The following is a 24,748-nucleotide window of genomic DNA, read 5'->3' on the forward strand; positions in this document are numbered from 1 at the left end:
TCTTATAGAGGTGTCCGTTTAGGGAAATTTGACGGTTTTTTTTTTTTTTTCAATTATACTTTGGTTTCAAACCTGGTGTCCTTTTAATTTCCTGATAATGTTTTAGTGCTGACGAATTTGATTGGACACGCCAGAGTGGCTCGACATCAAGTTCCGGCACTGGCCCTACAAATGATCACACCTATGGAACAGCGAAAGGTTATTACATGTATATTGAAACCTCTTCTCCAAGAAGGCCAGGAGACAAGGCAATGCTATCGAGCCCAAAATATTCATCAACAAGAGGAAAATGCCTTCAGTTCTGGTACCACATGTATGGAAGCCACATAGGGACCCTAAATGTTAAGATAAAGCGCATGGTTCGAGGAAAACCTACATACATTTTGATGTGGTCTAAATCAGGCCATAATGGAAATCGCTGGTGGATTGCTCAGGTACACAAAGAAATTTTTAATGAAAGTTAAAGACAACTACAGGAATTATTTTGGTCACAGAGGTGCGTACTTCCATCATAAGCGCAATTAAAATAGCAGTTGTTTCTGAAAAAGAAACCTAGAAACGGGAAGAAGTTCACTTTTTCTTTCAACAGTCAAAGACACTATCTATAACACAATTAAAATATGAAATGCATTAGTGAGAAATAGGTATTGTTGTGGCTATAAACATGTCTTACTCTGCTCAGAAGGAAAATTACATGAATATTATTAGATCAGTAATCAAGAAAGCACTCGTATTGGGGAACCTTGTTCTACGACCAGAAACAGGTTATAAAACTGGGTTGGGTTGTTTTAGTTTGCTCTTTAACCATTTTAGGGTAAGGTCGTCATCATTGATGAACTTGTCAGGTTTCCCATGCCACATTTCATTATTATTTCAAAAGAAAGATTCAAAGGCTTCAAATTCCTATAAACTGCAGTTGGTGCTAGAACCTCCTTGAAGTTCTTTGTGCTGGCAAAATTATTGCAGCACAAAATCTTAAAACAGAATCTAACGAGAATATCATTGCCTCGATTTTGCACAGCCTCGAGTCCTTGAATTGTGTCCTTGAAATTGGAATTCCTTGAAATGTCGGTAGGGGGGTATGGGCTCATACAGGTAACTTTTAGGGCGTGAAACGCTTTTGACCGAGCAGAGTGTGTGACCCAAGGGTGAGTGGGCTGAGGGTCAATTGCACCCGACGGAGTCGGTTCGTGGGATCGCGTTTGGAGGGATGTCAAGCGATCAAGAAACGAGCGTGGCGCGTGGAAATTCGTGTTAATGTGTGAGTTAAGCCCCATTTATACGACAGTCATTTTGGGGTCGTCACTCCTAAATTTTGGCACGCGTGCCGTAAATCTAGGGCACGGCGTGCGTCATTTACACGACAAAAATGAGTTCGATTTGTTTCAATGTTTATTTCGGGAAGGTACCCCTGAAAGGAAAGGCACTCTTAAAATATTGAGCCATCAGGCATTTTTACAGCAGTTCCCGAGGCCTTGACATAAAATTCCGGACAAACGTCACCCGCACTAGGCGATCAGCAAAGGATCAGGATAATTTTTCGCGGGTTGTACAAAGCATTGAAGTCGTAGTAGTAAAAAAACAATAGCGGATACACGAATACAAAAAGCAATTTTATGGGTTTTAAGCTCACGAAGAAGAAAACGAAACGAAGGAAACGAAACAAGGTCACCATTTAAACAATTTTTTAAGGTACTTAAACGCCGACAATACGGCTTTTTGCAGGCTTAGTTGAGCTCCTCCATGACTGAGAGACCTTTGGACACGTCCTCGCTCTTTTGCACGGTTTGACATGGTTGAAGCAAGATTTACTTATGGTAGTAATATAAAACTTCAGAAAAATCCGTGGAACTTTTGAATATATTTTGCATGAGATTTTGCGAAGGTATTGCTCGTCCGGATACACCGATGCGAAAGGCCGTTACTCTAAAGCGTCGACTAGCGATAAAATTGTATTATCTTGCTTCTGCATCCGAATATAGAACTATTGCAAAACTTGTTTATTTGGGTGTCTACTTCGTTTGTGTGTACTTGTGGCAAGGATATTTTTGAAGCTATAACGAGAAGAAGGGCGTAAGTGAGTTCCCATCGGTGACGGAATGCCCCGCAAAATCTGTTTTCGGCACGCGGGAAACTTTTTAGGCGGGACAGGACGACCTCGAATTGGCTGCTTTTTTTAGAGCTTGCACAATTTACATTCCTGTTTCCAATCTGGTATTGAGCATTCGCTTCCCCACTTTATTCGCTGTTTTCTTTAGAAAAAGGTGATGCTCTGCGAAACAGTGAGCGGAACATGCCACCTACGCCATTACCCCCTTGACCATAAGGATGCGTTCCCCCATAGACAATCCATCGCTTCATTGTATAAAGGGTATGACTTGCTGATGATAGCGTAAAATTCGTGGTTCGTAGGCAACAGCATGTTAAAGAATTGCACGGCGTCGAAAATGCAATTTGACGTGATTGATACGTGATGTAAATGGTATCAGGTAGCCCCTGTCTCCCCTTATAACCTTGTTGTTGGTTGAGCCAACGGAGTACTTAGGAGCGTTCTACACCATAACGACGTGCGGCACGATACAATTTGTTCACACCCCCTAATTCCGATGGGCGGTCCAGGTTAATAATACAGTTTCTCTGACAGATGGTTCATCTGATTGTAGGTCTTCTTTTTGTGCGTTTTTTTTCATCGTGGTTGTCTGTTTCATCTCTTAATTCTATGTGCACTTCACTACCACAACATGCAACTTAACATCTATCCTCTTACAAATGTAACTTAAAGAAAAGGTCGGTGCAGAATCTCCGCACAGACGACTTGCAGCACTCTCCATAGTATAAATACCAATGACTGAACAAGGTCTGTCTATTGGCTTTTCATAATTTTTAACTACTAACGTACCCAAAAGTTAAAAGTATGGGGTGTTTGATTAGAGCGTAAAACCCCTGAATTCATCAAAAACGGTATGGCTTTTGTTTGTTTACGACGGTTCGCTCTTGCCAGGGGTTGACCTCTCCTAAAATCCCAGGAAAGGGAGGGGATTGATGCTGTTCCTGTAGTTTTAATTTCTACTTTTTCATGATTTTAACATCCTCATGAATAAGACAATCACTTAAAGTACCATGGCAGAACTCGCCAAAGAATGCTTAAAACGTTTTGTCGTGTGTTCAGTTCAAGGCTTCCTTGTTCATTTCTTCGCCTTACGGCACGATTTAATGTGACATGCACTTAACACTCCGCTCGGCCAAAAAAGTGCTACGCCCTAAAAGTTACCTGTACAAGGCCATACCTTACTATATAATGTCCTTGAATACTTGGTCGCCAAAAAGCATGAATACTGAGTTGTAGTGTGAAATGGCTTCTGAATTGAAAGTATCGCCTTCGGTTCGCCTGAACAAGTCAGGCTTGGTACATTGGGCTCTCACTGTAGCACTCGTTTCAACCGATTTTATTTTGGAGCAAAATTTTTAACCATCTCCTCAAAGGACATCGTAGACAAAGATTTATTTGTAACTCACTGGCCCTAGTTCTACTGCTTTTTGGAGACAAGGAATTAAACTATCGTGGCTGCCCAGAAATATCATTCTGTTTTTCAAAAACGTATCACGGAATGCAAAAATCCTGCTTGTGGGAAAGTTAATCCGGCGGCAAACAAAATGAGAACCAATGACAGTTGGCGTTCCACTGCTTGGATTCTCCAACCCCTTTTTTTAATCTAAATTTTGTTTCAGGGATCCTGGTATACTACTTAGGCGGCACATATTTCTGCAAATACAACTTATAGTTATGAAAGGGAAAAACGTCTTCCTGAAAAAAGTGGGTTTGGTAGGGACAAAGATCGGATTTGGTTGATTCCAAGTAAACTATGCTACAACGTATTTCAACTGGTGCGGCCAAACCATGAACACTACGACAAAACTTGTAAAAATCCTCCAGGTAAAGGCACTCTTCACGATTTCTTTTATTGGAAGAAAATCCCGTAGCCTTGTGGTAGCCAAGACCCCATAGGTATTGGCGTGCAATAATGTTTACAATTTTCAGTAAAGGGTGGCGATATTCTGTTAGCTAAGTTATTAAATTACTAGCTACCCCTGACATCAGGCGCAGATCGTGCAGGTTTACATTCTATTTGCCGGTGGTTCAACGTCTCCCAGCAACAACCAATCATTTGTTGCCAGCACGTGATCGTTCTTTTTTTCTGGAAATTGTGTTAGGGAATTAACCGCCCTCCGGCAGGGAACATAAAATTTTAGCCATTTCAAACAACGCCTGGTGTTAATAGTGAATGGGTTGTGAGTGCCCTGGCCAGAAAATACTAGTGTTGATCAGACATTTTTTTACGCTAAACTCTTAATAGGATGAATATTGTTATATCAAAGTTTCTTCTTCGACACTAATTCTCGCTGCTTGATGTCACTCACTCTTCTTGCAGGTCACAATAACATCAAGTTCTGACTATTGGTTGGTACTTGAAGGAATACGAGGGTCCAGTTATCAAGGTGACATAGCGATAGACGATGTAGAGTTACTGGATAATGTATGCCCACCTCCAGGTGGTTGTAACTTCGAGGCAGGCATGTGTACTTGGCTCAATGAGCCCAATAATGATGATTTTGACTGGCTTCGCGGGAGTGGCTCTACACCAAGTTCTTACACCGGCCCTTCCACCGATCACACAACAAACTCATTTGGTGGTAAGTAATAGAGTGAGAATTATTCTTAAAACAGTTGCTCTACATGTAGTAAGCAATCTTTGTCATTTAATCTGAGAAGGATTACTTTCTTTGGCTTCTAAGAATTTTAATTCATTCAGAGATTTTCAATCTGACCAAATACAGACAAGCTCTCCTAAATTATTCACTGCTCATTAAGCATGCAAGAATTCCGATTTGAATTTGACACTAGTTACGGAAACGATTAACGGATTTATTTTTCAAATAATCAATTCATTAATAGAATCTTGGGGGGTACGCTAGACAAGTTTTGGCTGTAAGGCAAATACTCCTAAGATGACATTTCTTTGAGTTAAACATTTTCATTTTCCGGCAGTTGTTGTTTTCAATGCTTTAATGTCAGCTGTGTCCCTTGGGTTGCACTGTAAGTGAGACCGCGTGTTTTCATCCATTGATTATTTCACTATATCAGCTTCACTGGAGAAAACAAAGCAACTCGGAAACAAAATATATGCCATAACAAGAGTTAAAAAGGTGACGAAATATCAATATTGACCGTAAAAAGAACGAAAATAATTACATACATCAGAAGGAGAAAGCAGACGGATACTAACGAGGTCTTATAGCTGTCAAAATTAAACACAGCTAAACACCGCCGATTTAGCTGAAGTTGAGGCCACTGGATTAGTACCTTCTCCTTGTGTGTATGGTTTTTAATCCACCCCATTTCATTTTGCAGGCAGCTATGTGTTCATTGAGACGTCATCCCCACGTAAAGTGGGTGACAAAGCGTATCTCATCAGCCAGCCATTTGATCCAACCAACAGCACTGGTATATGCTTGAAGTTCTGGCATCATATGAAAGGAGCATCCATTGGCACTTTGAATGTCTACATTTACACCGGTAACTTCTCTTCAATGTCTCTCCTTTGGCAGAGAATAGGGAATAAAGGAAATAATTGGATGCTTGGGCAAACTCCAATCAGAAGCAGTTTAAAGTACCAGGTAAAGACAATGTGCAGGTTGTCTCTGCTGTTTTTCGTTTATTAGTTATCCAGTATACATACCAAAAGTGGCATCAAGCTAAGATTGAATTACGCAAAACTCGTTGTGGACGTAAACATAATAATAGCTCTGATTACCTTAATTGATCTTCAAATTATTGATCTTCACAGTATTTTCCCTTGTAACAAATAGATTCCATGTTGCTGTGCGTCTGTTCTGTATTAGATCACAGATGACGTCTAATTGTGGTGAAAACAAAGAAGTGGCAGATGAGCCGCAGGCGAGTGTGTCACTGATGTTTTCACCACGTTTTGACTTCTTCTGTGATGCATTGCTGACCAGCCTCATGGCAACATGGGATCTTTTGTTTGTTTGTTTGTTGTTTTTTTTTAATGAAGAGAGACGAAAAGCTACATGTGCATGTATACTTGCCTTGTACCACTTGACTGTTAGAGGATCGATTTGTACTAGTTTACGCATTTTCCAAGTTACAAACGCTACCTTTCGTTCCTGCTTCTTTTCCTCTTTAACTTACTTGTAAACAGTTTATCTGGAAGGTTTTTCAAAGCCTTCCCTTTCTTAAAGCAGAATAATCGCGAAAACATTTTCAAAACTGCGTGTTACGATTACGCGCTATGGCTAATTTTGTACAGAATTCTCCCAGTTTAGGCATTTTCAAGTCGTCAAGAATTCTTTTTGTCTCCGTTTCTCCGCTTTTTTAATTTGTAAACAGCTTCTGCTAAACGTTTTTTGGTGGCCTTCACTTGCTAAATCCGAAAATATCTTGCAAACTCTTTCAAAACCTCGTCATATTTTTACCCAACAAAGAAAACAAGTTGCCCTGACGTTATCCATGTATCTGTTTAAAAAAAAGATTCCATGATTCCGTGCGTCTCTTGTGTAATACTAACAGTAGATCACAGATGACGTCAAATGATGGTAAAAACAAAATAATAGTAAACGAGCCGCGAGAGTGTCACTGATGATGTTTTCACCACGCACGTTATGACGTCCTCTGTGATCTATAATGACTAGACCCAGGCCACGGCAACATGGAATCTATTCGTTTTATACAATGAACAGAAAGGAAAAAACGACGTGCTAGCTTCGCACGGCTAGACTGTTGGAAAAGTTTTTTCTAGTTTAGGCATTTCCAAGTAACAAACACTCTTCTCAAATATTTTCGCCTTCTTTTTCTTACTTGTAGACAGTTTCTTTCAAAAGTTTTTGGAGACCTCTACTTGCTGAAAGTAATCGCAAAACCATTTTCGACAACGCAAGTCTCGTAGCGATGATATACGATTGGAACCGTTTATGAAATTTTGTCCACTTTAGGCATTTTCAAATCGTCAAGAACTCTTTCCGATATTGCCTCAATGAGCTGGGACATGATACTACCCTTTTCTTCGATTCCATCACGCAAACAAGGCCCTAGAGCAAGACACTGTATGTATTAATTTCAGTTTATAGTTGTGTTTGGTTTTAAACAGGTTGTCTTTGAAGGAATTCGTGGAAATAGCTACACTGGGGACATTGCCCTGGATGACATTTCGTTTACTGTTGGTGCGGGCAGTTGCACTCTTCAACCGTATGATGCTCTACCACCTGGAATGACAACTGCAGCTCCTACTACTTCAACTCCAACTACTATTTGTAGGTGATGCTTAACTGTTTTACTTATGTCGACGACATGATAATGTTTTGGATATTTTCTAAAAAGAAAGAGAAAGAAGGCTGGTCTGGCCAGCCGAAATATTGTTTGAAAAACGTCTAAGTGCGCTTTATTTCTATTTCTATTTATTGAATGTTGTTAAAACAATTTGCCATATTTATCCGTCTTTTATTTATTTATTTTTTAATGGAAGAAAACTTTACCATACATAGAACTAATTTTAACAACTGCCACATAAGTAGACATATGGGTACACTCCACTATTAACAGCTTGCTGCAACTGTCATGTGGTAATACTAAAGTCTTTTTTTTTTCTTTCTCAAACTAGTCATTAAAAAGCCTGGATTTCATTAAAAGTTACAATAAGTTTGATAAAATAATACCAAATTAAGTTTCATAGAATAGTTCAATCAGTAAAGAAAGAAATAAAACCTATCTTGAAGAGAAAATGCAAATTTTGAAAAACGTGGCTGTCAAATTTCGGTCGTCATGGTAACATCAATATTGACGTACACGTCACGGTGACTTTAAAATGTGCCGAGACAAATTTTAGGAAAAGTCGCTAAATGTGGTGGTCCTAGCTTGAACGATTTAGAAGTTTTTCAATTTTGAGGCGCCATTGATCAAAGGACTAGCGCCATGTGCCGACATTCCAGGAACAGCAGTAAATTGGCTGCACTGGTTGACTGTTTTCGAGCTGGAAATTGGGCTTTGAAAAACAAGCTTGTTCAGGGCATTGTAATGGTGTGGGTACATAACCGACCAGTCCACCACTTCTTGTTGTAAAATTACCAAAAGATTAACTTGCTATGTATGGAAGTGGCAGATTCTCGAAGGTGAAATCATTTTGTCGATAACCCAAGTTCCCGTCAACAAGCATGCACATGACGTTTATGAAAGACACTCCAACGTTGCCGCCTGGATTCACGACAACGCGCTGCCTAAGGCTTAAGACAAAGCGAAAACAAGTTTCTGCTCAGATATTACAAAGGAAGGCGAGGTAGTTGCGATAACAGGTAGAGTCAATGACGTTCTACCAGCATCCAAATAGGAAGAAGCCGGGAAAGACAGCTGACTAGGATCCAACATACAGGGTGAACTGTTGTTAGTCTAACAGACCAACTGAAACTGTGAGACATTTGAAGTAGAAAATGAGAACACTAGTGTTTAACGCTGAACGAGAGAGGATGGCTTAAAAGAGCTTCAAGTTCAACACAACACTGTCACACCAAAGGCTGCAACGGACTTTGGCAGGACGAGTAACTGGAGTCCTGGCACATGCACAGCTGTAATTAGTGCTGACCGCAAAGGAAGACTGGTCCTCCTCGATTTGAATTATACTTCAGTGCATTACTTCCGTTTTTCTATCATATCATAATAAAAGCACTTAAAGTAGTACATTTATTGTTTGTTGATGGATATTAAAAATCAGGAGCATTAACATGGACTAAAACTAATCAGCTATGCAGATTTTCTGCGTTTTCTGTTGGTATCTTTCTAGAAGATTAAATAACATAATGCTAGACAATTTATGAAGAGAAAATTTTTTTTTGCAGCAAGTGTGGGTTTTAACTGCACCTTCGAAAGCAGCCTCTGTAGTTGGACTCAAGATAACACCGATCAGTTTGACTGGACTCGGACATCGGGCTCAACACCTTCATCCTTAACTGGACCTTCTGTGGACCACACAAAAGGCACTGGTAAGTGATTATTTTGAGTGCATTTACTTTATACATGGATCGGTACTTTACCATTTTAGGTAGTGATTCTACCTAATAGATAAAAAATTGACTGAACTATTTCACTCCTGTCTCCCTCTTTAAAATGAGCACTGAATCTAACTTAAATTTTATCTTTTAAATGCCATGTATCCACTTGGAAGAAAGCAAAAGAAAACAGCTAGCAGAAATGTTAGTAACAACTCTAGGTGCCGATCAGGGAGGTGTTCATTATAGAGATCTCTAAGTTATGATTTATTTGCTGTGTGCCTTGACCCCTTGAACAATGCTTGTTAAAGGTTTAAATAAAGAACTTATTGCCTTTCGCTCTTCTCATGTCGTAAAAAAGATATTGCCCTGTATGCAATGGATAATGCAATTGGTTTTCCTAATACTTCTCCACTGGATAGTGATTTATCAGTGAGTACAATACACCTTTATTGATGCCATTTACTCTAATGTGAAGTTACTTTTTTCCTACTTTATCCCACCCATACTCAAAGTTGATTCTGCATGGGGCTGTGCTCAGGGTAAGGTTTCAAAAGTACTTGGCCCTCAAAGTTGTTTCAATCGTGTGAAAAGAACAATACTTGTTGCTTTATTTTTGTCAAAGTTTCATTTGTTGGGGAAAATGGGGACTTGAAAATAAGGGACGTTCAAGGGCTTAATTCAAGTCCTGGGAGAGCATTTGATCCAGGACTGTCAAATTCATGAAGAATATTTCAAAACCCCTTTTGTTTAGCACTATATTTTAACTGAACTATCTTCGCTATAACAGTCTGTCACATTTATATTATTTTTGCGATCTACGAAACGCGATCTTTTGCGATCTTAAGAAACGTCACCACCTGATCAGAGTGGAATACCACAATGTTAACAAACTAGTTTGACGGTTCATTATCAAGTTTAAAGCTCTAACTACATTCTGTTGTACACTTTCAGCAAGTGGATGGTACATATACATAGAGTCATCTTTCCCAAGAAAGCCAAATGACACAGCGAAGCTTATAAGTTCAATTGTCCCCGGCACAACTGCTTATGGTGGAAAGTGTTTGTCGTTTTGGTACCACATGTATGGAACACACATCAGTACTCTTAGTGTCTATTTAAGAAGTGGTTCTCATGACACCCTTCTGTGGTCAAAGGCAGGAACGCATGGAGACAAGTGGCTTCAGGCAGTAGTCACAGTCAATAGCAGGACTCGTTTTCAGGTAAGACTTGCAATTTTTGGCCAGAAAAAAAATTCGAAAAAAAAGTCATTTACACGGACTTGCAGTGTCAACAAATAGGCCATGGAAACAGAGAAAGAGGAGTCATAATATGCCTGTACAATTCAGTCACCGTCCACTAACCGTCACCCCCTGACGTCACAGATTTTCACAGATTTTTTTTTCTTTCGCGTTATCAGGCTTTCGGGGGGAAACAGATTAGTTTACCTCACGCGTTGTAGTGGAAGAACTGAAGCTTTCTTAAAAATTACTGTTTATTTTCTGTTCAGGTTGTATTTGAGGGAGTTCGTGGTTCGAACTTTCGAGGTGATATAGCAATCGATGACATCGTTATTAAAAATGGTTTCTGCCCAGCCTTGAAAGCTTGCTCATTTGAAGATGTTCAAATGTGCGGATGGACAAATGAAAAGAGGTAAATTGATTTACGTTGTTTGTTAGCCTGCGGTATTGTTTAAGAGTATTATTTAAGCCCCGAACCAATAGTTTTGCTATAAAATAAAAATTTGATAGCAAAACTGAGTAGAAACGTTAACAAAGCTAATCAAAGGAGAAGCTGGGAACCTTTGTATTTTCTAATTTGAAATGCCAGCAAACAACACCATTAAAAGAAAACCACTAAAATAGCAGGAACTGACTTGCTTTTGGTCCATCTTATAGAGGTGTCCGTTTAGGGAAATTTGACGGTTTTTTTTTTTTTTTCAATTATACTTTGGTTTCAAACCTGGTGTCCTTTTAATTTCCTGATAATGTTTTAGTGCTGACGAATTTGATTGGACACGCCAGAGTGGCTCGACATCAAGTTCCGGCACTGGCCCTACAAATGATCACACCTATGGAACAGCGAAAGGTTATTACATGTATATTGAAACCTCTTCTCCAAGAAGGCCAGGAGACAAGGCAATGCTATCGAGCCCAAAATATTCATCAACAAGAGGAAAATGCCTTCAGTTCTGGTACCACATGTATGGAAGCCACATAGGGACCCTAAATGTTAAGATAAAGCGCATGGTTCGAGGAAAACCTACATACATTTTGATGTGGTCTAAATCAGGCCATAATGGAAATCGCTGGTGGATTGCTCAGGTACACAAAGAAATTTTTAATGAAAGTTAAAGACAACTACAGGAATTATTTTGGTCACAGAGGTGCGTACTTCCATCATAAGCGCAATTAAAATAGCAGTTGTTTCTGAAAAAGAAACCTAGAAACGGGAAGAAGTTCACTTTTTCTTTCAACAGTCAAAGACACTATCTATAACACAATTAAAATATGAAATGCATTAGTGAGAAATAGGTATTGTTGTGGCTATAAACATGTCTTACTCTGCTCAGAAGGAAAATTACATGAATATTATTAGATCAGTAATCAAGAAAGCACTCGTATTGGGGAACCTTGTTCTACGACCAGAAACAGGTTATAAAACTGGGTTGGGTTGTTTTAGTTTGCTCTTTAACCATTTTAGGGTAAGGTCGTCATCATTGATGAACTTGTCAGGTTTCCCATGCCACATTTCATTATTATTTCAAAAGAAAGATTCAAAGGCTTCAAATTCCTATAAACTGCAGTTGGTGCTAGAACCTCCTTGAAGTTCTTTGTGCTGGCAAAATTATTGCAGCACAAAATCTTAAAACAGAATCTAACGAGAATATCATTGCCTCGATTTTGCACAGCCTCGAGTCCTTGAATTGTGTCCTTGAAATTGGAATTCCTTGAAATGTCGGTAGGGGGGTATGGGCTCATACAGGTAACTTTTAGGGCGTGAAACGTTTTTGACCGAGCAGAGTGTGCACCCAAGGGTGAGTGGGCTGAGGGTCAATTGCACCCGACGGAGTCGGTTCGTGGGATCGCGTTTGGAGGGATGTCAAGCGATCAAGAAACGAGCGTGGTGCGTGTAAATTCGTGTTAATGTGTGAGTTAAGCCCCATTTATACGACAATCATTTTGGGGTCGTCACCCCTAAATTTTGGCACGCGGGCCATAAATCTAGGGCACGGCCTGCGTCATTTACACGACAAAAATGAGTTCGATTTGTTTCAATGTTTATTTCGGGAAGGTACCCCTGAAAGGAAAGGCACTCTTAAAATATTGAGCCATCAGGCATTTTTACAGCAGTTCCCGAGGCCTTGACATAAAATTCAGGCCAAACGTCACCCGCACTAGGCGATCAGCAAAGGATCAGAATAATTTTTCGCGGGTTGTACAAAACATTGAAGTCGTAGTAGTAAAAAAAATAGCGGATACACGAATACAAAAAGCAATTTTATGGGTTTTAAGCTCACGAAGAAGAAAACGAAACGAAGGAAACGAAACAAGGTCACCATCTAAACATTTTTTTAAGGTACTTAAACGCCGACAATACGGCTTTTTGCAGGCTTTTTTGAGCTCCTCCGTGACTGAGAGACCTTTGGACACATCCTCTCTCTTTTGCACGGTTTGACATGGTTGAAGCAAGATTTACTTATGGTAGTAATATAAAACTTCAGAAAAACCCGTGGAACTTTTGAATATATTTTGCAGGAGATTTTGCGAAGATATTGCTCGTCCGGATACACCGATGCGAAAGGCCGTTACTCTAAAGCGTCGACTAGCGATAAAATTGTATTATCTCGCTTTCGCATCCGAATATAGAACTATTGCAAAACTTGTTTATTTGGGTGTCTACTTCGTTTGTGTGTACTTGTGGCAAGGATATTTTTGAAGCTATAACGAGAAGAAGGGCGTAAGTGAGTTCCCATCGGTGACGGAATGCCCCGCAAAATCTGTTTTCGGCACGCGGGAAACTTTTTAGGCGGGACAGGACGACCTCGAATTGGCTGCTTTTTTTAGAGCTTGCACAATTTACATTCCTGTTTCCAATCTGGTATTGAGCATTCGCTTCCCCACTTTGTTCGCTGTTTTCTTTAGAAAAAGGTGATGCTGTGCGAAACAGTGAGCGGAACATGCCACCTACGCCATTACCCCCTTGACCATAAGGATGCGTTCCCCCATAGACAATCCATCGCTTCATTGTATAAAGGGTATGACTTGCTGATGATAGCGTAAAATTCGTGGTTCGTAGGCAACAGCATGTTAAAGAATTGCACGGCGTCGAAAATGCAATTTGACGTGATTGATACGTGATGTAAATGGTATCAGGTAGCCCCTGTCTCCCCTTATAACCTTGTTGTTGGTTGAGCCAACGGAGTACTTAGGAGCGTTCTACACCATAACGACGTGCGGCACGATACAATTTGTTCACACCCGCTAATTCCGATGGGCGGTCCGGGTTAATAATACAGTTTCTCTGACAGATGGTTCATCTAATTGTAGGTCTTCTTTTTGTGCGTTTTTTTTCATCGTGGTTGTCTGTTTCATTTCTTAATTCTATGTGCACTTCACTACCACAACATGCAGCTTAACATCTATCCTCTTACAAATGTCACTTAAAGAAAAGGTCGGTGCAGAATCTCCGCACAGACGACTTGCAGCACTCTCCATAGTATAAATACCAATGACTGAACAAGGTCTGTCTATTGGCTTTTCATAATTTTTAACTACTAACGTACCCAAAAGTTAAAAGTATGGGGTGTTTGATTAGAGCGTAAAACCCCTGAATTCATCAAAAACGGTATGGCTTTTGTTTGTTTACGACGGTTCGCTCTTGCCAGGGGTTGACCTCTCCTAAAATCCCAGGAAAGGGAGGGGATTGATGCTGTTCCTGTAGTTTTAATTTCTACTTTTTCATGATTTTAACATCCTCATGAATAAGACAATCACTTAAAGTACCATGGCAGAACTCGCCAAAGAATGCTTAAAACGTTTTGTCGTGTGTTCAGTTCAAGGCTTCCTTGTTCATTTCTTCGCCTTACGGCACGATTTAATGTGACATGCACTTAACACTCCGCTCGGCCAAAAAATTGCTACGCCCTAAAAGTTACCTGTACAAGCCCATACCTCACTATATAATGTCCTTGAATACTTGGTCGCCAAAAAGCATGAATACTGAGTTGTAGTGTGAAATGGCTTCTGAATTGAAAGTATCGCCTTCGGTTCGCCTGAACAAGTCAGGCTTGGTACATTGGGCTCTCACTGTAGCACTCGTTTCAACCGATTTTATTTTGGAGCAAAATTTTTAACCATCTCCTCAAAGGACATTGTAGACAAAGACTTATTTGTAACTCACTGGCCCTGGTTCTACTGCTTTTTGGAGACAAGGAATTAAACTATCGTGGCTGCCCAGAAATATCATTCTGTTGTTCAAAAACGTATCACGGAATGCAAAAATCCTGCTTGTGGGAAAGTTAATCCGGCGGCAAACAAAATGAGAACCAATGACAGTTGGCGTTCCACTGCTTGGATTCTCCAACCCTTTTTTTTCTCTAAATTTTGTTTCGGGGATCCTGGTATACTACTTAGGCGGCACATATTTTTGCAAATACAACTTATAGTTATGAAAGGGAAAAACGTCTTCCTGAAAAAAGTGGGTTTGGTAGGGACAAAGATCGGATTTGGTTGATTCCAAGTGAACTATGCTACAATGTATTTCAACTGGTGAGGCAAAACCATGAATCCTACGACAAAACTTGTAAAAATCCTCCAGGTAAAGGCACTCTTCACGATTTCTTTTATTGGAAGAAAATCCCGTAGCCTTGTGGTAGCCAAGACCCCATAGGTATTGGCGTGCAATAATGTTTACAATTTTCAGTAAAGGGTGGCGATATTCTGTTAGCTAAGTTATTAAATTACTAGCTAGCCCTGACATCAGGCGCAGATCGTGCAGGTTTACATTCTATTCGTCGGTGGTTCAACGTCTCCCAGCAACAACCAATCATTTGTTGCCAGCACGTGATCGTTCTTTTTTTCTGGAAATTGTGTTAGGGAATTAACCGCCCTCCAGCAGGCAACATAAAATTTTAGCCATTTCAAACAACGCCTGGTATTAATAGTAAATGGGTTGTGAGTGCCCTGGCCAGAAAATACTATTATTGATCAGACATTTTTTTTTACGCTAAACTCTTAAAGGGATGAATATTGTTATATCAAAGTTTCTTCTTCGACACTAATTCTCGCTGCTTGATGTCACTCACTCTTCTTGCAGGTCACAATAACATCAAGTTCTGACTACTGGCTGGTATTTGAAGGAATACGAGGGTCTGGTTATCGTGGTGACATAGCGATAGACGATGTAGAGTTACTGGATAATGCATGCCCACCTCCAGGTGGTTGTAACTTCGAGGCAGGCATGTGTACTTGGCTCAATGAGCCCAATAATGATGATTTTGACTGGCTTCGCGGGAGTGGCTCTACACCAAGTTCTTATACTGGCCCTTCCACCGATCACACAACAAACTCATTTGGTGGTAAGTAATAGAGTGAGAATTATTCTTAAAACAGTTGCTCTACATGTAGTAAGCAATCTTTGTCATTTAATCTGAGAAGGATTACTTTCTTTGGCTTCTTAGAATTTTAATTCATTCAAAGATTTTCAATCTGACCAAATACAGACAAGCTCTCCTAAATTATTCACTGCTCATTAAGCATGCAAGAATTCCGATTTGAATTTGACACTAGTAACGGAGCCGATTAACGGATTTATTTTTCAAATAATCAATTCATTAATAGAATCTTGGGGGGTACGCTAGACAAGTTTTGGCTGTAAGGCAAATACTCCTAAGATGACATTTCTTTGTGTTTAACATTTTCATTTTCCGGCAGTTGTTGTTTTCAATGCTTTAATGTCAGCTGTGTCCCTTGGGTTGCACTGTAAGTGAGACCGCGTGTTTTCATCCATTGATTATTTCACTATATCAGCTTCACTGGAGAAAACAAAGCAACTCGGAAACAAAATATATGCCATAACAAGAGTTAAAAAAGTTACGAAATATCAATACCGTAAAAAGAACGAAAATAATTACATACATCAGAAGGAGAAAGCAGACGGATACTAACGAGGTCTTATAGCTGTTAAAATTAAACACAGCTAAACACCGCCGATTTAGCTGAAGCTGAGGCCACTGGATTAGTACCTTCTCCTTGTGTGTATGGTTTTTAATCCATCCCATTTTCATTTTGCAGGCAGCTATGTGTTCATTGAGACGTCATCCCCACGTAAAGTGGGTGACAAAGCGTATCTCATCAGCCAGCCATTTGATCCAACCAACAGCACTGGTATATGCTTGAAGTTCTGGCATCATATGAAAGGAGCATCCATTGGCACTTTGAATGTCTACATTTACACCGGTAACTTCTCTTCAATGTCTCTGCTTTGGCAGAGAATGGGGAATAAAGGAAATAATTGGATGCTTGGGCAAACTCCAATCAGAAGCAGTTTAAAGTACCAGGTAAAGACAATATGCAGGTTGTCTCTGCTGTTTTTCGTTTATTAGTTATCCAGTATACATACCAAAAGTGGCATCAAGCTAAGATTGAATTACGCAAAACTCGTTGTGGACGTAAACATAGTAATAGCTCTGATTACCTTAATTGATCTTCAAATTATTGATCTTCACAGTATTTTCCCTTGTAACAAATAGATTCCATGTTGCTGTGCGTCTGTTCTGTATTAGATCACAGATGACGTCTAATTGTGGTGAAAACAAAGAAGTGGCAGATGAGCCGCAGGCGAGTGTGTCACTGATGTTTTCACCACGTTTTGACTTCTTCTGTGATGCATTGCTGACCAGCCTCATGGCAACATGGGATCTTTTGTTTGTTTGTTTGTTGTTTTTTTTTAATGAAGAGAGACGAAAAGCTACATGTGCATGTATACTTGCCTTGTACCACTTGACTGTTAGAGGATCGATTTGTACTAGTTTACGCATTTTCCAAGTTACAAACGCTACCTTTCGTTCCTGCTTCTTTTCCTCTTTAACTTACTTGTAAACAGTTTATCTGGAAGGTTTTTCAAAGCCTTCCCTTTCTTAAAGCAGAATAATCGCGAAAACATTTTCAAAACTGCGTGTTACGATTACGCGCTATGGCTAATTTTGTACAGAATTCTCCCAGTTTAGGCATTTTCAAGTCGTCAAGAATTCTTTTTGTCTCCGTTTCTCCGCTTTTTTAATTTGTAAACAGCTTCTGCTAAACGTTTTTTGGTGGCCTTCACTTGCTAAATCCGAAAATATCTTGCAAACTCTTTCAAAACCTCGTCATATTTTTACCCAACAAAGAAAACAAGTTGCCCTGACGTTATCCATGTATCTGTTTAAAAAAAAGATTCCATGATTCCGTGCGTCTCTTGTGTAATACTAACAGTAGATCACAGATGACGTCAGATGATGGTAAAAACAAAATAATAGTAAACGAGCCGCGAGAGTGTCACTGATGATGTTTTCACCACGCACGTTATGACGTCCTCTGTGATCTATAATGACTAGACCCAGGCCACGGCAACATGGAATCTATTCATTTTATACAATGAACAGAAAGGAAAAAACGACGTGCTAGCTTCGCGCGGCTTGACTGTTGGAAAAGTTTTTTCTAGTTTAGGCATTTCCAAGTAACAAACACTCTTCTCAAATATTTTCGCCTTCTTTTTCTTACTTGTAGACAGTTTCTTTCAAAAGTTTTTGGAGACCTCTACTTGCTGCAAGTAATCGCAAAACCATTTTCGACAATGCAAGTCTCGTAGCGATGATATACGATTGGAACCGTTTATGAAATTTTGTCCACTTTAGGCATTTTCAAATCGTCAAGAACTCTTTCCGATATTGCCTCAATGAGCTGGGACATGATACTACCCTTTTCTTCGATTCCATCACGCAAACAAGGCCCTAGAGCAAGACACTCTATGTATTAATTTCTGTTTATAGATGTGTTTGGTTTTAAACAGGTTGTCTTTGAAGGAATTCGTGGAAATAGCTACACTGGGGACATTGCCCTGGATGACATTTCGTTTACTGTTGGTGCAGGCAGTTGCACTCTTCAACCGTATGATGCTCTACCACCTGGAATGACAACTGCAGCTCCTACTACTTCAACTCCAACTACTATTGGTAAGTGATGCTTATCTGTTTTACTTATGTCGACGACATGATAATGTTTTGGATATTTTCTAAAAAGAAAGAGAAAGAAGGCTGGTCTGACCAGCCGAAATATTGTTTGAAAAACGTCTAAGTGCGCTTTATTTCTATTTCTATTTATTGAATGTTGTTAAAACAATTTGCCATATTCATCCGTCTTTTATTTATTTATTTTTTAATGAAAGAGAACTTTACCATACATAGAACTAATTTTAACAGCTGCCACATAAGTAGACATATGGGTACACTCCACTATTAACAGCGTGCTGCAAGATGAGGAAAACTGGAAAATCCAGGGAAACCACTGATAAACAGTCCAGGGCATCCAGAGTAGAGGCACTCGTTGCTGGGATAGACTACAGTCACGAAAAACAAAAAACAAAAATAAATGCGAAGGCACCCAATGAAGTGTAGGTTAAATCAGTAACAGACATACCAGGTAGACATTTTTTTAGCTACGGCGCAAGGGATGTTCTCCACCGAAGAACGCACGTATAGCAAGCATGCCTCACAAGACAAGCAACCCACAGTCTTAACGACATGTCTTGGAAGGCCTCTACTTGCACTACTTGAAGCTGACATCACCAATCCAATTCTTAAATTTATACCATGGGATATTTTTACATGCCAACAATATATAACTGATTACTTGTCAGATGCAATTATGTAATGACTAATTTCAGCAAAATTTAAAATGCTCTAAAATGTAACAGATGATCAGCTTTTCGGCCTATTCAGTATCTTCCTGGATGATTACATTTCATGAAGATAAAATACTTTTCTCTGTAGCAATTGTGGGTTTTAACTGCAACTTCGAAAGAAACCTCTGTAGCTGGACTCAAGACAACACCGATCAGTTTGATTGGACTCGGACATCGGGCTCAACACCTTCATCCTCAACTGGACCTTCTGTGGACCACACAACAGGCACTGGTAAGTGATTGTTTTCCTTGCATTTACTTTATATACCTTACTAGGCAATAAAAGAAGGCAACACTTTTTTGCCCAACAGACATTGCCTTTTGTTTCCCTCTCTAAAGTCACCTTTTAATAGAGAAGTTTCCACCTAAAAACAAAGAAAAACTTAGAGAAAACGGCTGAAGAAATGTTAGAAACAACTGTTTGCGGGTGTGCAATTTCCAGAGATCTCTAAGTCATGTTTCATTTGCTGTGTACCCTGACCTCTTGTAGCAATCCTTCTCAAAGGTTTTAAAAATCTTGATACCTTTCACTCTTCTCTTGTGCTACATTTGTGAGTAAAATTATTTGTATTTGTAAAAAGATACATGAGTACAATATAGCCCCTTATTAATGCGTTTTCCTTTAATGTAAAGTGACTAGCTAGTTTTCTGATCTCTTTCTTCCATACTCAAAGATTGTTCTTCATGGGGCTGTAGTCAGGGTAAGGATTCAAAAGTAGTTGGCTCCCAAAGTTGTTTCAATCGTGTGAAAGGCACAATATTACTCAAGGTTTTATTGTTGTCCATGTTTAGATTGTTAGAGAAAATACGGACTTGAAAACTTTACTTCTTCTTCTTCCATGAAATCACACATACTTCTTTCTACAGTGAAGTTAAAGAGCTTAATTCAAGTCAGGTTAATTAATTCTTGATAGTTAAAATAAGAACCTATTTCTTAGCACCGTATTTTTGCTATAACAGTCTGTCACGTTTATATTATATATTTTGTGTTGTTGTCCCGGAGTAGTCAATCGATAAAAATCGGTATCGATAAAAATCGATAGCAACCAAGTGATTTTTATCGATTGATAACGGAAATCGATGAAAATCGATAAACTAAATTGCTGTGTCAAATCGATATTATCGATTTTTCATGATTTTAACGATTTATAACGGTAAGTCCGACATTGTTGTTTTGTTTTTTGGCATCAGTTAAATAGTACAGCTAAGAAAACACATCCACGAGTAACAACTGATCAACAAACATGAAAAGAAGAAATGTGGAAATTATTACAGACACAAGATTCTCTCTAAAACCGTGACGCTTTTGAACACAATGGCAGAAACTGTTCGACTTAATTACATTCACAGTTCTCGTAGGCAAGTACCACGAGAAATACAACCTTAGATAAACGATTTCCAAGCCTGAATTTCAGACATCCTCTAGAGTTGAAGGGATGCCCGGAATTCAGACTAAATGATTTATCTGGATACCTTTTCACCGTTTTCCGTTAACAATCAATAAAATCATTTGATCGCTAACGATTTTTATCGATTTCAATTTTTATCTATTGGCTTCTCCGGGAAGTACCTACATGGTGACCTGAGGTTATTTTGAAAGGGCGGCAGATCTAAATCATGAAAAACTGGGAAAAATAAAAAAAACCTGGCCAAAGTCGGCCATCCGAAGAAGACCTTAAAGCGGGTTTTAAAGAAAAGATGAGGTTTTTTAAAAAAGGATTTTTTTAAAAAAGTGATATTAAATTGTTTGATCCTTCGACTCTCAATTGCAACTCAATTGTCAACAAATTCGCTGTTTGCATGAAATCAGTTTTCTATTTTTGGATGAACAGAAGAACAGAATGATGTATCTTCCGATAAAAATCGATGGAATGGGTAAAATCTAGATAAATCGATAAACGAACCGAGTGTGTCATCGATTTCTACCGATTGGTCGATAAAATCGATATCAATCAAATCAGATTTACCGATTTTTATCGATTTACAAATCGACACCGATCTTCATCGATTGACTACTCCGGGTGTTGTCCACGCTTTCAACTTAAAGAAACGACAGCACCTGATCAGAGTGAAAAACGACCATGATAACAAAACTGTGTAACAGTGTTTGATTAACTTTAAAGCTCTAACAACATTCTGTTGTACACTTTCAGCAAATGGATCGTACATATACATTGAGTCATCTTTCCCAAGAAAGCTAAATGACACAGCGAAGCTTATAAGTTCAATTGTCCCCGGCACAACTGCTCACAGTGGAAAGTGTTTGTCGTTTTGGTATCACATGTATGGTGCACACATCAGTACTCTTAGTGTGTATCTAAGGAATGGTTCTCATGACACCCTGCTATGGTCAAAGGCTGGGACGCATGGGGATAAGTGGATTCAGGCGGTAGTCACAGTTAATAGCAGCACTCATTTTCAGGTAAAACATGCAATTTTTTGCAAGAAAAAATCAACAAAAAAGAAATCTTGACAAGTTCTTAATTGAAACAAATCATTTACACGGAATTGCCATGGTTGACCAGGTGACTTTGACAGTGGACTATCGTCACCGTCACCTCACTGTTACCCTCTGAAGTCAGAGATTTTCTTCCGTTGCGCGTTCTCAGGCTTTGAGTAGGAAACAAATTAGTTGTTAGATGTCACATGACCTTACACGCTGTTGTGGAAAAATCGAAGCTTTCTTAAAGAATACTGTTTACTTTCCCTTCAGGTTGTATTTGAAGGAGTTCGTGGTAGGAGCTTTCGAGGTGATATAGCAATTGATGACATCGTTATTAAAAATGATTTCTGCCTACCTGTGAAAGGTTGCTCATTTGAAGATGTTCAAATGTGCGGATGGACAAATGAAAAGAGGTAAATTGATAAATGTTGTTTGTGCTAGCCTGAGGTACTGTTTAACAGTATTATTTAATGAAAATGAGGAAATGATCGTCGCAGTGAACGCAATTTATGCAATTGCGTAAAGAAGCCTGAAAAAAGTCCAGGACTTCAACGGGGTTTGAACCCGTGACTCGCGATTACCGGGGCGATGCCCTGCCAACTGAGCTATGAAGCCACTGACGTTGGGAGCAGGTCAATTGTGGGTTCATATGTTCCCGTGAAAGAAATTTGACCTGCTCCCAATGTCAGCGGCTTCATAGCTCAGTTGGTAGAGCATCCCACCGGTAATAACGAGGTCAGGGGTTCAAACCCCGTTGAACTCCTGGATTTTTTTCAGGCTTCTTTACGCAATTGCATAAATTGCGTTCACTGCGACGATCATTTCTTCATTTTCATTTCATTTCCGCAGTTCATATATGATTTATTTCATATATCATATGCAAGCTCCGAACTAGTAGTTGTTGATACAAAAGCTAAAATGTTTCCAAAAATAAGCAGAAATGTTATCTAGACTGATCACAGGAGTAGCTGGGATGCTTTGAAAGGCCATCAAACAAAATTATAAGCAAAAAACGACTAAAAAGGCAGGAAGTGTCTTAGTTTTGGTCCGTGTTTTAAGGGCCAGTGTCTGTTTACGGGAATTTGACTTTTTTCAGTTATGGCTGAATTTCTTACTTTCCTTTTAAACCTGGTATCCTTTTCTTGGTAATGTTTTAGTGCTGATGACTTTGATTGGACACGCCAGAGTGGCTCGACATCAAGTTCTGGCACTGGTCCCGCAAATGATCACAGCTACGGAACAGCGAAAGGTTATTACATGTACATTGAAACCTCTTCTCCAAGAAGGCCAGGAGACAAGGCAATGCTGATGAGCCCCAAATATTCATCAACAAGAGGAAAATGCCTTCAGTTCTGGTATCACATGTATGGAAGCCACACAGGGACTCTAAATGTTCAAATAAAGCGCATGGTTGGAGGAAAACCTACATATATTTTGATGTGGTCTAAATCAGGCGATAATGGAAATCGCTGGTGGATTGCTCAGGTACGCAAAGAAATGTTTGATGAAAGTTATAGACACCAACAAAAATGATTAATTTCTCATAGAGGTGCTTACTTCCATTATAAGAGCAAAGCATACCAATATTAAAATGGTAAACAGTGGTTTCTGTAAAAGAATACCAACAACGAAAGAAGTTCATTTTTTTCCCCGACAGTCAAAGACATCTATAACACAATTAAAACGTGAAAGACGTTTTTAACAGATAGGTATCGTTGTTGCTATAAACAGTTTTACTCTGCTCAGAGGGACAATTATATGAATATTATCAGATCAGTAATCAAGAAAGCATTCGTTTGGCGGAACCGGTGTTCTTCGACAAGTAAAAGGTCCAAAACATTTGGGTGTTTTAGGGTTGCCATATTAGGGTGGTTCATGGCTGGTTTATTCTTGCTTTTTAACTATTGCAGGGTAAGGTGTTCATCGTTGATGCATGCCATATTTCTTGAAAGTACCTGAAATCCTTTGAATTTCAAAATGAAGATTCAAAGCCTTAACATCGCCAGAAATTTCAAATCGACATTCTCAGTGAGAGGCGACACTGAGAAAAGATCGAAAATCGAAAAAAAATTGTCCTAGAGGCATATATAAGAGTTCGCCTACTTCGCATCAATTCCATTAGTACCTTTGTTAAACTAAATGAATCTGCATTTATACGTACCTTGCAAGTTTTATCGGTTTCGGTTTTAAGGTAAAGAGATTTGCAAATTGACTGTAAAGGAATTGTATGGCTGTCGGCGATAAAACGCCGAAACATAGCCCAGTTAAAGTGCTCAAGTTCGCGTCCAAATTCGTCGGGTATAACCACTTTGCATCGGTTCCGCAAGTTAAAGAGGCTTGACTTTCAGGTCCAGCTACATTTTGCACTTCCCGATGGAAATTTCTTTCGGTTTTTGACTTTGAAAACAACGTAAATTTGAGTATGGACTCGATGGCGAAAAAAATTTCCTGATATTTGCTTTTCAATATGTCCGCGAAAAATCGTCCGAGTTTCATGCAAAGCCTCTCGTTCGAGAGATAATTTCTTGCATTTTGAACACGTTTCAAAATAATTGACAGCATATTCGTTCAGCGGTTCCTTGTTTACTGTAAATACGGCCATGTTTGTGTATCGTAACAATGAGCCCGTACTCGGTCGGATCTAACAGCGGCTTACACCATTAAAGAAACAAGTTTATAGAATTAGCACGACCTCTACTGTTTTCCTGAGACAAGGAATTAAATTTAACATGGCTGCTCATAAATATCATTCTGTTGTTCAAAAACTTATTTCGGAATACAAAAATCCTGGTGGGGAAAACTAATCCGGCAGCAAACAAAATGAGAACTAATGATAGTTGCCGTTCTACGCCTTAGAGTCTGCTTGCCCATGGATTCTCCAACCTTTTTCTTTTTCTCTAAATTTTGTTTCAGGGATCCTGGTTTACCACTTAGGCGGCACATTTTTCTTGAAAGACAACTTATAGTTATGAAGGGGAATAACATTCTTCCTCAGTGAAAAAAGTGGGTTTTGGATAGTTCCTTTGGTTGATTCCAAGTAAACTCTGCTACAACATGTGTTACAACTGGTCCGGCTTATCCATGAACCCTACGACAAACCCTGTAAAAACCGTCCGGTTAATGACACCTTTTGCAATTTTCCTAAAGGAAAAATATCCTGTAGGTTTGTGGTAGCCAAGACCTATTGGTATTATAATTTTTACAATGTCTTCAGAGTGGCGATATTTGGTTAGCTACGTTATTACTAGCTAGCCCTGACATTAGGCGCAGATTGTGCAGGTTTATATTCTGTTGGTGGTTCAACGTCAA

The 24,748-nt window shown here is 39.3% G+C and overlaps 1 protein-coding gene across 1 annotated transcript in view; it reads left to right on the plus strand.

The window, feature by feature from the left end:
* Nucleotides 1-24,748, plus strand: part of LOC140926413 (MAM and LDL-receptor class A domain-containing protein 2-like) — a 38,381-nt gene that overhangs the window by 11,579 nt on the left and 2,054 nt on the right. Inside the window, exons 9-23 of the mRNA XM_073376159.1 lie at nt 107-434; nt 4,431-4,692; nt 5,411-5,676; nt 7,167-7,329; nt 8,905-9,048; nt 10,009-10,277; nt 10,565-10,707; nt 11,051-11,378; nt 15,373-15,634; nt 16,350-16,615; nt 18,106-18,268; nt 19,085-19,228; nt 21,150-21,418; nt 21,710-21,852; nt 22,597-22,924. Coding sequence (XP_073232260.1) covers nt 107-434; nt 4,431-4,692; nt 5,411-5,676; nt 7,167-7,329; nt 8,905-9,048; nt 10,009-10,277; nt 10,565-10,707; nt 11,051-11,378; nt 15,373-15,634; nt 16,350-16,615; nt 18,106-18,268; nt 19,085-19,228; nt 21,150-21,418; nt 21,710-21,852; nt 22,597-22,924 — 3,478 coding nt within the window. The remainder of the gene's footprint in view (nt 1-106; nt 435-4,430; nt 4,693-5,410; nt 5,677-7,166; nt 7,330-8,904; nt 9,049-10,008; nt 10,278-10,564; nt 10,708-11,050; nt 11,379-15,372; nt 15,635-16,349; nt 16,616-18,105; nt 18,269-19,084; nt 19,229-21,149; nt 21,419-21,709; nt 21,853-22,596; nt 22,925-24,748) is intronic.

Source organism: Porites lutea, chromosome 2, assembly GCF_958299795.1.
Source record: "Porites lutea chromosome 2, jaPorLute2.1, whole genome shotgun sequence".
Classification (NCBI taxonomy): domain Eukaryota; kingdom Metazoa; phylum Cnidaria; class Anthozoa; order Scleractinia; family Poritidae; genus Porites; species Porites lutea.